Source organism: Grampus griseus (assembly GCF_964374135.1).
Source record: "Grampus griseus genome assembly, chromosome: 7".
NCBI classification, from domain to species: domain Eukaryota; kingdom Metazoa; phylum Chordata; class Mammalia; order Artiodactyla; family Delphinidae; genus Grampus; species Grampus griseus.
In genome coordinates this window covers 34,779,093-34,793,598 of record NC_139001.1, presented here as the reverse complement: position 1 = coordinate 34,793,598, position 14,506 = coordinate 34,779,093, and the positions used below count along the sequence as shown (strand labels likewise).

Sequence of the window (14,506 nt, the reverse complement as noted above, 5' to 3'; positions counted from 1 at the left end):
AGTACTCCCCCCACCATTTATCCATCCCTCAGCTTTGAGAGTTATCAATATTTTGCCATATTTACTTCCACTATCTGTTTTTTGTTGTTGTATCTTTAAAGCAAATCCCTAATATTGAGTCATTTAATTCCTAAAACACTTCTGTATATATCTCTAGAATACAAAAACTTAACAAAACTGGACAACAATGATCACAACTAACAAAATTATCAATAATTCCTCACTGTCATCTAATAGCAAATCCCAATTCACATTTCCTTGATTATCTCAAAAAATGTCCAAATGCCTTTTACATATGTTTTATTCAGAATCTTATTTTTCCAAGGATAAATGAAGTTGCTATTTCAGATAACCTGATCATATTTGAGATGGTATTTCCAAAAGGATAGAGAGAAATATCCTCAAATTTTCTCTTTGCATTTGTTTCAGTGTTTGCTTCTATAAAATTAAAAACATTGATCGTTTTTGACAGGTATTTTAAAACAATAACCAGCAGGTGGCAGCAATGCAAGAGAGGGTGCAAGAGAAGCCAGTTAACCAAGGGCTTTTTTAAAAAACAGCTTTATTGAGCTATAGTTCACATATCGTATGTTTCACCCATTTAAATGGTACAATTCAGTGGGTTTTAGTAGATTCACAGATACGCACACCATCACCACAGTCAATTTAAGAACGTTTCTTCATTTCAAAAAGAAACCCCATGCCCTTTAGCTGTCACTCCTGTATCTCCCAGCCCTAGACAACCAACCGATCACCTACTTTCTGTCTCTATAGACATCCTCTTCAGACATTTCATATGAATGAAATCATATAATATGTGGTCTTTGTGACTGGCTTCTTTCACTTAGCATAATGTTTTCAAGGTTCATCCCTGTTGTAGCATGAATGAGTAGTATTTCATTCCTTTTTATGACTATATAAAATATTCTATTGTATATATACACCACATTTTATTTATCCGTTTGTCTTTTGATGATCATTTAGTTGTTTCCACCTTTTGGCTATTATAAATAATGCTCCTATAAACATTTGTGAGTTTTTTTGTGTACATATGTTTTCATTTCTCTTGGGTATTTGCCTAGTCGTGGAACTGCTGAGTCATATGTTAGCTATGTTTAATCGTTTGAGGAACTGCTAGACAGTTTTCCAAAGCTGCCGTACCATCTTATAGTCCCACCAACAGTGGGACTCTGTTGGGTCCTGATTTCTCTATATCCTCACCAGCACACTTGTTATTATTTGACTTTTTGATGCTTCTAGCCATACTAGTGAGTGTGAAGTGGTATCTTATTATGGTTTTGGTTTTCAGTTCCCTAATGACTAATGATGTTGAGCATCTTTTCATGTGCTTATTGGCCATTTTTATATCTTCTTTGGAGAAATGTCTATTCAGATCCTTTGCCCTTTTTTCAGTTGGGTTATCTTTTTCCTATTGAGTTGTAAGTTAAACTTTTTATTTTGAACTAATTTTATACTTACCAAAAAGTTGTAAAAATAGTAAGAGGTTTCTCATATGTTCCTTACCCAGCTTTTCCCAATTCTAACATCTTACATACCTATACTACAATTATCAAAGCTAGAAAATTAGCAGTGGTACAATACAAGATCTGGGCACTAGGTATTCTCACTGCTTATGTTGTGTTGTATTATCTGTTGTTGCGTAACAATATTGTCATAAACCTGGTGGCTTAAAACAACACACATTTATTTTCTTTTGGTTTCTGTGGACCAGGAATCTGCACTTAGTTAGCTAAGTTGGGTACTCTGCTTAGTGTCTCACAAACCTGTAATCACAGTGTCATCCAGGCTGATTTTCGTCCGGAGGCTCTCCTGGGGGAAAATCCGCCTCCAAGGTCACACAGATTGTTGGCAGAATTCATTTCCTTGTGGTTATAGGACAGAGGGCCCCAGCTTTTTTGCTGTTGGCTGGAGGCTATCCTCAGCTCCTAGAGACCACCATTAGCTCCTTGCCCCATGGGCCTCCCAACATGGCCACTTACTTCAAAACCAGAGAGAGTCTCTGGAGCAAATCCTCTGGCAAGATGGAGTGCTATAAAATGAAACATATACTCAAAAGGGAGACACCCCATCACTGTTGCCATTTCTGTTGGTCAGATGCAAGTCACAACTCCTGTCCATACTCAAGGAAAGGATATTATACAAGGGCATGAACACCAGTAGGCAGGGATCGTGGCGGGGTCCTCCACAGAGTCTCTCTACCACAGGGACAATTGATATTAGGCCCCATCAGCAGACAGAGCTAGGAAATGTATGTATTATACTAATCCATGAATATGCATACTTTTATATTTATCTATCTGTGTGTATAGTGAAAACCTTGAGTTTAGACTGATACCTCTGATTCCTGTTCAACATCACAGGGTTCATTTTAGCTTTGCTTATTTGTAATTTCTTTCTCTATTGGTAAGTAGCTTGGCTCTCATTATCTATAACATATTTATTTATTTATTTGTTTGTTCAATTCTAGCATACACATAAAGTAGTTTCAGAATTGCTGACCCATATCCCTATGAGAAACATACTAACTAGATCATAACATTTAGGTACAGTTCTTTTTGTCTTAGGTTAGTTCTTTTCTTACCACCCACCTTCAACATAATTATGTTATTCATTTGTTATTGTTTGTATTCCATTTTCTTCTCCCACATCTTGGTAGGTTTAGTCATTTACTTTTGGAGTATGTGAGTCATTTCTTGGGTTGTACAAGTCAGAGCTATACAAAGTGGTATATGCAGAGAAGTGTCAACTACTTTCATTCCTGCTACCCCATTCCCTTTACCCCTCCTTTCTATCCTATTTTCACCACCTCCTGTGGATAATCAGTTCCTTTAGTTTCTGGTTTATTGCCCCTGTGTTTCTTTTGCACAAATGAGCAGATATATGTATATCACCCTTTTTCTTACATAAAGGTAGCATACTTAACTACTTTTTTGGGCTTTGCTGCTTATCATTTAACAGTATGTTCTGGAAATCACTCCATATCAATTTGTAGAGACTTTTCTCATTCCTTTTTACTGCTGAATAATAATTAATTCTTTTAAAAGAGCTACCTATTCTAAACTAAATATAGCAAAATGCTGTAATGAAATAGTATTCTATTTTAGTTTAGATCTTCTGGGCATGCAGATTATCTGGTAATCAGTTTAGTTGGCAAAATTTTTTTTTTTGCGATTCGCGGGCCTCTCACCGTTGTGGCCTCTCCCGTTGCGGAGCACAGGCTCCAGACGCGCAGGCTCAGTGGCCATGGCTCATGGGCCCAGCTGCTCCGCAGCATGTGGGATCTTCCCGGACCGGGGCACGAACCCATGTCCCCTGCATCAGCAGGCGGACTCTCAACCACTGCGCCACCAGGGAAGCCCAGCTGGCAAAATTTTTAAAAGCAAATATCACAACGTACATTAGTATAAATACTAAGAGTAATAACAATCCAGCTGCTGTTTTTTTCCTTTTGGATTGGGAATGGCATGCAGCAGGTACATCACAGCTTTTGATAGGCCCCCACTGAGGATAAATCCTGATGGAAACTGCTTACAGTATATTATGGAGTGGTCATCATAGGCATTGAGAGTAGGAGCAGCAGGAGTTACCAGGAAGGTAATACAAATATATTTTTTAAAGTCTTTATCTCTTAAGTCCCAAAGTACTGAATATAACAAAAGGGGACATTTTAAATAGTAAAAGCCCTAATCCACAAAGAGTATGTAATAGTTATGATATTTATGTACCAAATAGCAGAACAACTACTTTTATGAAGCAAAAACTACAGGAGATACATGGAAACAGATAGGAACACACTAATAAGTTTTAATATACTCAGTATAAAACAAATAAAGTGGGCAAAAAATAAGTAAGGAGATGGAAGGTCTAAACAACATAATGAATAGGGTAAATCTTATGTATACATATCAAACTCCACACTCTGATAAGAGAGAATACATATTCCTCTCAAGTGTTCATGGCACAATTACAAAAGCATATCCACACCATGCTACCATGGTGAGTAAGGTTTATTCCAGGAATGCAAGGTTGGTTCAGTATTAGAAAACCTATCCTCATATACCATATTAATAAACCTAAGAAACTAAAGCATATGATTCTTTCATAGATGCTGAAAAAAGCCTTTGACGAAATTCACCAGTCACTCATGATTAAAACACTCGATAGACATTGAGGGATACTTTCTTATAATGATAAATTGTATATACATACCTTAATCCTAAAGGCAGTATCTTGTTTAATGAGGAGACAGTGGAGGTATTTCCATTTAAATTAGGAACAAGGCAAGAATGCCCACTGTTTCTGCTACTATTCAACAAGGGATTGATGAACTCAATTCAAAATGGTGGTTTCTCCTCAGGAGATGAGAGAACTGTGATCTCGTCTCACAAAAAGGAGCACGCTGGAAAGGGGCACACTGGAGGCTTGTGAGGTGTGGTAAGAGTTTATTTTTTAACCTGGGTGTAGGTGTATCAGCATTTATTTGAGTTTTTAAATTGTACATTTTGGGCATCCCTGGTGGTGCAGTGGTTGAGAGTCCGCCTGCCGATGCAGGGGACATGGGTTCGTGCCCCGGTCCGGGAAGATCCCACATGCCGCGGAGCGGCTGGGCCCGTGAGCCATGGCCGCTGAGCCTGCACGTCCGGAGCCTGTGCTCTGCAACCAGAGAGGCCACAACGGTGAGAGGCCCGCATACCAAAAAAAAAAAAAAAAAATTGTACATTTTTATATATTCTTACATGTATGCTAAAGTTCATTAATAAAAAGGGAATATATAGTAAATCATGAAATGTGTAAAATCTATGTTGATTAATTTCTCTTAAACCTTATTTATAATTCCCATTATCATAGAGTATTTTAAATATATGACGAAGCTTTGTGGTTTGAGGAAACTGCTTTCTACTGGTGTGATGCAGCAATTTTCCTCTCCATACTTTGCAGCAAAAGCATTAGCTTTAGGTTGTTATTATTGTTAATCTTCCTTTTTTTCCTACTTTGCAGGAAGATGAGAAGATGAGTGAATTTATACATTCTGGTTTTTCTGAATTCTCAAACCATAACAAGTCAAAACAAGGGTATAACTAAGATCAAGAAGATGAAACGTATGACAAAAAGTTTTGGGGTTTTTTTTCTTTTTCATTTTCTGCCTTTTCATGGAGTGTTTATTCTTATGTACAGATAATATGCATAAAATAGCTATTTTGTAATACTAACCTTTTAAAATTATTATGGTCATCCTATAACATCTTCCTGCTCATTTAAGCTCCTTTCAACCAAACAACCTTTAAGTAAACAATAGCTATTAGCCTTTTAACCAAATAAAATGTATTATAAATACTTTTGTATTGGTTACCTTGTTGTACACCAAGCTATCTTGTTTTGTTTTGTTTTTAAAACCATTCAGTAAATGTGAACACCTGTAAGATTTTAAAAGTCACCTTCTGCCCTGGCCAGTTGTCTTTCACCCTTCGTTCTTCAACTTTCAAGATTACTTCTTCAATTGCAGCTTCTGTATTACTTCCATTATATGTAATCTGATGAGGGGTTGGCTGAGGGGTTAACCTCTCAGGCTCTTTTGAATTTGGTTTTTATAACTTTAAGTAGTAAATCCTTTTCCTATCTGAGATTAATGAACATAGCTTACTGTATTCAGATGACTAGTCAAATTCTATTCTGCCTATATGGAAAAGTTTTCTTAGACAATATCCGACAACGAAAAGGGTGGGCCCAGAAATCTGCATTTTTAACAAACACTGCAGATAATTCTGGGGCAGATTGTCCTAGGACCAAACTTTGAGAAACTGCTGTAGGACTACAGAGTCCCACAGAACTTACTCATTATCAACAGTGTTGGCTGAATGGAGGCTAGAGGCTTTATTAAAGGAACAGTTTACACAGTGGTTAAGAGCTTGGCATCCTGACAGTCTGTTCCTTTCCTGTACTCCTATTACTTTAAGGCTTCAGACCTCCTAGAGTCATTCTCTGGTATTATGTTTCCTATTGTTTAGTTCTATTTTTTTCTCTTTTCCATGAGGTTTGTCTTTTCTTTTTTTCTGTTCCCATGCAAATTATTTTTCATTGTATGTATCACACTTATAAACCTTTTCTTTTATTGTTGGCGGAATTTGGTCACAGCAAGAAACAAATTTCCTATTCCCATATTATAAAGACATTTACCCATGGTTCCATTTTGTTTTTACATTTAAATTTCTGATTCATATGGATTTTGTTTCATGGTGTGAGATAGGAATGCAATTTTGACCTTTTTCCAAATGATTCCCCATTAATTAAAAAGTCTGTGTTTTCCACTACTGATTTGAAGTGCCGCCTTTTTCAATGTTGTATTTCCATGTACACTTACATTTATTTCTCAATTTTCTGTTCCCTTTACTTGTCTGTGTTTCTTTTGATGCCCCACTACCATCCTCTTTAAATTATAGAGACTTTGTGGGAGTTTCAAAGTTTCCCTCATGGATGTTTTCCACATTTCTTGATGCCTAGGCATTCTCTCTTTTTTCCTGGTAATATAAATGGGAAATAAACTCTGTTATTGTTGCAGTATTTTCTAGATCTATCTCCTGAAAACCAAGCTATCTTTACTCCCTTTTTCTCCCCAATTCTTAATGCCTCTTGTTGCTTTCTCTTGTCTAATTGCATGGCTGCTACCTTATGTTAAATGTTAAATAGCAGTGACAATAGTGGGTATCCTTGTCTTGTTCATGATTTTCATGGGAATGCCTCTGGTTTTATCCCATTAAGTAAGATGCTGTGGTTTGAGCTGGTTCTGTATGTTTATAATCACATTAAACTATTATCTATTGATTATTATTTTATTGAGTGCTTTTTAAAAAAATTATGAATGAATGTTGTTTTGTCAAGTGACTTTTGGCGCTGATGGAGACTATTAGTTAGGGTCCAGCCAAGAGATAAAAACCACAGATATACTGGGCTTCCCTGGTGGCGCAGTGGTTGAGAGTCCGCCTGCCGATGCAGGGGACGTGGGTTCGTGCCCCGGTCCGGGAAGATCCCACATGCTGCGGAGTGGCTGGGCCCGTGAGCCATGGCCGCTGAGCCTGCGTGTCCGGAGCCTGTGCTCCGCAACGGGAGAGGCCACAGCAGTGGGGGGCCCGCGTACCACAAAAAAAACCCCACAGATATAAATTGTTAACCATATTCTAGAGAACTGAACAAGAACTGAAAAGGCAAAAGGGACTAGGGGAGTATCATAGAGGAAGTAACTATGGGAAGCACCCACCATCTCTGAGGCTGAGGGAACACAGAGAAAAGGATGGAAGTATTGAAACTTAAAGACTTAGAGGAAGACTTTCAGGAAGACTTTAAAGGCTTAGAGGACTCTAGGGGGAGGGTGTGCAACTGGTTGGTGCTGTTTCCCTGAAGGGCTACACAAGACTGGTCCGATAATGTGGAAAAGCCGCGAATTGGAGCCAGCTGTGGCTGCTGAAGTCAGTTGTTCCCGCCGCGTGAACCACTCTGTGGTGACCCTGACAGGAACAGGAAGCAAACAGGAACAGCAAATGTCCCTCTCCTCCATCCTTCCAGTTCCCCTCTATCACCTATCGCCAGAGACTGGAAGGGAACCTGGCAAAGGAGAAATGTGGTTTGTCAAGGCTTAGCCTTAAAGTGGAGTAGAGAAGTGTGGATTTGAAGTCAAAACATAATAGCTTAATATGAATCAGCACAAAAGAGATATATGATTATCCTCCTTTGATATATTCACATTGTGAACTATATTCATTAATTTGTTGATCCTGAAACAAATTCATGCTCTTGTGGAATAAACCCCACTTTTTAATGTGTGCCAGCTCTTGTCTCAACTCTAAGCCCATCTCTCTATACTTTGCCGTGTGATGCCAGAACTCGGCAAATCACGTTTCTTCTTTGCTAGCTGACTTTGAAGCTTCTGTCAATAGGGGACGATAGAAGGAGATGGAAAGTCATGTGAAATCTGAGTGCCCACTGACCCCCGGAAGCCCTTTTCCTACATCCTGAGGTATTAACAGCAGCTGAGCAGTGCCCTCCCCTCAGAGGTCTCCTCTTAAGTTTCCAAGTTCTAATAATCCCAGCCTCTTCCTTTTTTCCCCGGGGAGGTTCCTGTTCATTGCTGGAGGGAATGCAAAATGATACAACATTTATAGAAAAGGTTTTGACAATATCTAGCAAAATTATTCAATACATATGCGTATAAAATCATTTGACGTAGCAATCCCACTTTTAGGAAACTATACCAAAAATTCTCTTGAAAAGAATACAAAAATTTCACTATGGTATGGTTTGTAATAACAACAACAAAAAAGGAACAACATAAGTAGCAATAGGGAGCAGCTAACTTGAAAAACAAGTGAAAATGAAAACTATCGAGATGGTGACAAACACAGAGATAACTGACCTTAGAAAAAGAATTTTAAATATGTATCTTTATTAGAGTATACTCTAAGAATAAAAGAACTGTAAAGAAATCTTAAACTTTTATTCACTAACCTTATTGTGGCCATAGTATTGATGTGGTTGTTTTGAAATCGATCTAAGGACAAGATAAAGCAATTATGTTGAAGTTTTAGAACCAAGATTTTTGGCATAAGCGAAAAGAGATACAATTGTAAAACCCAAGATGGTTAAAAAAAATTGAACCTGAATTAAATCAAGGCTTTAGATCCGTAAGCAGGGTACAAGAAGTCAGTAGCATGGAGGAACAAAGAACACCAGGGAGAAGCAACCAGTCATATTCAAAATGTGGTTCATTCTATAGGACAACTGACCTAGGTTTCTTCTTCAAAGCGTTGATAGCTTTAGAAAGGAGGAGTGGATGAGGAGCCTATTCTAGATTTAAAAAGACTGAAGAGACAACAAGGACGTACATCAAGTAGAAACCAAATGTAAAAAGACATTTTTTTAAGACACTGGGAAATTTGAAGATATTAAAATACTCATTTTGTTATATTTGATAATGGCATTTTCCTTTGTAAGAACAAAAATTTTAATGTATACTGAAGTACTTAGGGGTAAAATAATGTGCTTGACATTGGCTTTAAAATACTCCAGAAGAGACATGGGAGTGTGGAAAAATCTTGCGAATTTTTAAAGCTCAGTGAGTCAGGTGTATGGGGATGCTAGTCGTACTCTTTTGTGTACAAATTTTAGAAATTTTCACAATAACGTATACGTTTACATAAATGAGATGGCAAATGTTCTAGGTATGTTAAGAGAAGTCTGGAAAAGAGTGTGAGTCCATTTGAGCTTTTAAAAGGTGTTATAGTGCAGATTTCAAAAATGTAAAAATAGACCCAGAAAGTTAACAGTGGTAAGTTCTAAGTTGTGGACACAGGTGACTTTTCTTTTTATGCTTTTCAGTATTTTCCAAGTTTCATTTTTAAAAAGTTTTTCAAGATGTTTTACATCACTATTGACACTCATCAGATAAACTTTATAGTGATTTACTGGATAAACTGAATAACGATAAAACTTTAAAAAGATAGTTTATATCAAGGTAGCTCTTGATATAAAAAACTGGAATAATTGTTTGTAAAACTGTGAGGTAAAGTTGTAAAACCATCCATTGTCCTTAAGTTTCTTTCCTGCAAAGCTGGAATGAATGTGATTGTTTATCAACTGTTAAAAGTACAGGATGAGGCAGGCGTGGTGGCATGAAAGGTACCAAAAAAACCCCTACTGTTCCCGGACTTCAAATCTAGCTGGAAAGTCATTAAAATATGTACTAATATAAGAGACCGTAGAGAGTCACAGGACCCGCCCTACCTGCTAAGAGGCGGGGGAGTGGGGCGCAGACGCCCACCGCCGCAGGCGAGGGAACGAGGGTCTCAGCCAATGGTCTCAGGCCGGAGGGAGCGCGGCGGTGACGTCCTGATATCCGGGGGGAGAGCTTCCCTGGCCGGGCGCTCACAGCACTTTGGATCTTAATTGGGACTTTATCCCTCGGCGGTGGCTGGACTTTAGGCTTCTGCAGCCCGGTCTGCGTCGTCGTGTCGGGTCCCAGGTGCCGGCGACTCTTCCTCGGGATCCTCGGACCGCGGGCCTGCGCGGTGGGACCGCGGGACGCCACCATGGACGGGACGACCGAGCTGCTCTTCTACGTGAACGGCCGCAAGGTGAGCGCGCCCCGGGGCTGCCCGGCCGGTTCCGCCGGGCCTCCCCTGTGCTGGAGCGCTGCTCACGCGCCGGGCCCTGGACTGCACGCGGGTTTGCCTGCGCGTCGGGGCAGGGAAAGGATGCGTCTTAAGGGACTGCCTGGATCTTTGGGTTCCGCCTTCCTCATGTTCCTTTCTCCTCTCCTTACAAGACGCACAGTATCAACCGCACCCCACCCCATAAACAGGAAGAGAAATGACTGTCCTTATTCAGCAGAGTCAGCACTCCCAAATCTTCCCTCCGTCAAACCCACCCCCAAACGGGAATGTCTTTCATTAGGCCTCAGCTCTTGGGTGTGTTTGGATGAGCAGAGAGCGGTTTGGAGTCAGGACAGGACCACAGAGATGAATTCATTGAGACCTCTCACTCCCATCGTTTCCAAAGTCACAGCTAGTTCCTGGCAGCGCTGAACCGACACCCTCCTCTGGGGACTCGAAGGTCCTTAGTGGGTCCACTGCTGGCGCGGCAGCTGCCCTCTCAGAAGCCGTGCTGGCTCTGCAGATCCTCTGGGGCAGTTCCAGCGATTGTCCGATGTTTGGAGGCAGCAAAGCGCCCGGGGAATCCTTTAAAACACTCCCACGGACGTGACCATAGATTGCTCACTCTTCATGTTGTCCCAGCATATTGCCGCCACTTTGCAAGGGGGAAACTGAGGCAGGAGTGTTAAAGGGCATCCTTAAGAGCAGACAAAGGAGCAAGGGCCGTGATAGCGGCCTTTTCACACGCCGGCGCCTTCAGAGCCGCCCTGTGATCCCTGCTTCTGGGCCGGGATAGGCCGACTTTCCCTGACTGGCACAGGGACTCACCAGAAAGCTAAGGAAGGTCAAGCATCGGGGCCTCTCACTTGTGAAGCCTCTTCTAAAGCCCTGAGCCTAATTTCGAATTTGGATTTTGTATTATTTTTCTTAAAGAGGATTCCCTCCCCCAAACTGTGCAAGTTCTAGGCCCTATAAAACCTTCCTCTGTTCCTGCTGCCTGGATTTCACCCTGGGTAAGATGAGCTTGTTTTTCCTGAACTGTGTTGGGGGCCGTTAGGACCCCCTCGCAGGACTGCTATGAGCGTGAACCATGATAAGGGCGAGGATGGCAGATGGGAGTTGGGTTTGAAGTGATCACGTGATGTCATTTTTTTTTTCTTTTGCATAACTGAATGGTATAGTAGACACAGCTCTGGCCTTTATATTTGGACAAACAAGTATTCATTTCCAGCTCCAATTCTTATGGAGACAACCTAACCTAGCCTCAGTTCCTCTGTTAAAGAGAGATAATACTGCCTACTTCACAAAGAGTGATGGTGAGTTTTTAATCCATTTATTTAAGGACCTGCTATATGCCAGTGTTCCAGTGCCCTCAGGGGACACAACAGAGCACAGAAATGACCAAGTCCCTGTCTGCACGGAGTTTATTTTGTGCTGGGGAGACAGACGACAAGCATATAAATAAATAGAAATGTATCAAGCCAGGCAGTGATAATACCAGGATAAAAAATAAAGCAGGGTGAGGGGCCGGAGAGTGGCGAGAGCTGGTTTTTCAGGCGGGATGGATGTTTAAGACTTTCTGAGAGGCTGACATTTGAGTGGTGGCCAGTATGAAGTGAGGAACAGACATCTGAGGGAAAAGCATTCCAGACCGAGGGAGCGGAGGTGCAGAGATCCTCAGACACGAGGATTTCTTCGTGCTTGGGGGGTTAGCAAGGAGGCTGGTGGGGCTGGAGATGTGGCCAGGGGCTTTGGAGGAGATGGTAGGGTTTTGGTTAAAGGAGGAAACAGGTGTTTGAGTCTACCTTCTTCTCCCCCTCCTCCCTCCCCTGTTCCCAAACAAACTGTAGTGGAACTTTTAACAGAATGGCTAATAATAGTTTGTGCTCTGTTGATTTTTTTTTTTTTTTTTGCGGTACACGGGCCTCTCACTGTTGTTGCCTCTCCTGTTGTGGAGCACAGGCTCCGGACGCGCAGGCTCAGCAGCCGTGGCTCACGGGCCCAGCCGCTTTGCGGCATGTGGGATCTTCCCGGACCGGGGCACGAACCCGCGTCCCCTGCATCGGCAGGCGGACTCTCAACCACTGCGCCACCAGGAAGCTCTGTTGACTTTTAAAAATAGATAAGCTGGTTCTTATCTATGGGCTTGTTTTATCTATGAGCCAAAAGTCCTGTGATCATTTGGAAAGTGCAGGCTAGAAATATTGATTTAGTTTTTGCAATTACCCTGTTAAAAGAAATTATGTCACCCCTTCCCTTTCCTGCCCCTCCCTTCCAAATTCTGTTAGGTGTGTGCTTCAATCCCAGCAAGGAAGCCTGATTGCCACATGGATAGAATTAGAATAAAGTCTCTGGTTCAGAGGGCAAGTGGATGTCGAGAAAAGTGAGAGAAGAAAGCCACCAGGAGAGGGGGTATTGAAGTCAAACATAACCTCTGGGATTAAAATCCTGCCCTTGAAAGGAAGCTTTGAAGCCAGTTAGGAGACTCTGGGTGATGTGATTGGCCTCCAGTCTGGGTTTTTTGCAGAATCCCCCCAAGTCACCAAAAGGTGTCATTGGGTAGGGACTAAGGCCATGCAGGTTGGTCAGAGATCGAGCTGCAGAGAGATTTCTGAAATCTTACTCGCTTCACCAGCAGCCTCCAAAGCAGGTGACTCAGTTAACATGGAGTTTGCGGGAGGCAGAGCCCAGGAATAAATTACATCCTAGATGCCACTCTCAACACATCTCAGGAACCGTAGCAACTCATTTTATGAAGCAGTGAGGTGTAGAGATCAAAGGTGTGGGCTTTGGAAATGGTTAGGCATGGATTTGAGTCCTGTGCTGTCTGCTCTAACGCTCAGCAGCTCTGGGGCCTTGAGCAAGTGTCCTCATTGGTTGTCCTCTCAGGCCTCTTTCCGTCTTTCTCTCCTCACCATGTCCCACAATACACACCTCTTCTGTCTTCTGCCTCTCAGCTTTCCTTGTTTTCTCTTCTTTTACCCCTTTCTCTCTCCTCCTGATCTCTTTCTCTTTCTTCTTTCTGCCTCTGTCTTGTATCCGGCAAGGCCCCCTTCATGCACTAGTCACAAGCCCTGCACAGAGGAAAGTGATTTGTCAACCTTGTGCAATGTGAACTTATCTCCCAAAGGGCCAGTGGAAATACAGAGGGACACATGCCACCCTTGCAACATGCAAGGCTTTACTGAGACAAAAACATGCAATGACCCTGAGCTGAGAGCTGGCATCATTTCTCCCAACCAGAGTCAGTGAGAATAACTCTGTTCGTCATTCCCTCCCTCTCTCTCCACCCCCTGCCAGCTACCATCTGAGTCCTGACCTCCCTGTTTCACTCCAAGACCTGCCGGGACAGGGTACGTGCCAGATCCCTGCCCCACTTCCCTCCTCCCAATGTGCCATCCACCAAATCAAGAAAAGTAAACACATTTCAAGCCAGGGGCACTTTGAGCCAAAGTCCGATCTCTTGAGACATCTCCGGGAACAAATACCCAAGCAAGCCAGGCCTGCTCTTCCATTAATTCCTTATGAAAATACTAATATCTCTCAAGCCTAAAGTGCTCTTTATTACCCAGATCCTGTTTCTCCATTAAAATTGGGCTTCTGAGGATTCATCATCATATGTATGAATTAGAATTAGTTTCACCTGCAAATGGCACAAATTCAAAACTAAGTTAGTTCAAAAAAGATATAATTCATGTTTACTTTTACATAAAAGATACTGTATCTGGGGATAGACATTGCAGAGCTGGTCTAGAAGCTTCTTGGTGTCATCTGAGACCCAAGTTTCTTTTCTTTTTTTTCCCCTGTTGCCGTTAATGTGTTGCCTTATGGTCTAAAATGGTTGCTGGCATTCTAGCCACGTCATCTTTATTACAGGCAGCAGGAAGGAAGAAATGGAGAAAGCATGCTGAGATAGACAATCAGTAGTTTCTGCCACCATTACTGGTTCTTCTGTTTTTCTTTCTTTTCTTCTGTTCATAAGTCCCAGCCTGTGAGAAACCATCCCTCCTTTCTTAGTGTTCTCATAGCAAATTGTACATATCAAGTTATTCATTTAGATTAATTAACATTTATTATGTCCCTGTCATATATCCCCAGCACCTAGTTCAGTGTTTGACATAAAGAATAATGGAAGGTGGTTTCTCTCAGGATCAAGAGAGGCTTATACATAAACAACTAATTATGCTGCAGAGTAACACGTTCTGTGAAAGATGGGTAGATGTTGACCATGGGAGCACAGAGGAGAACTGTTTCTTGGAGCAGAGAGTGGGAAGCATATATTAAATGGCAGCAAATCCCACAGGAGAGAACACTTGAGCAGGGCTTTGAGTGGCATACAAACTTCT

At 41.5% G+C, this 14,506-nt stretch overlaps 1 protein-coding gene across 1 annotated transcript in view; it reads left to right on the top strand.

The window, feature by feature from the left end:
• Positions 1-10,022: 10,022 nt before the first annotated feature.
• AOX1 (aldehyde oxidase 1) overlaps positions 10,023-14,506 on the top strand; it is a 69,972-nt gene continuing 65,488 nt past the window's right edge. Inside the window, exon 1 of the mRNA XM_082658834.1 lies at positions 10,023-10,142. Within this exon, the coding sequence (XP_082514960.1) occupies positions 10,098-10,142 (45 nt within the window). The 5' untranslated portion in view covers positions 10,023-10,097. The remainder of the gene's footprint in view (positions 10,143-14,506) is intronic.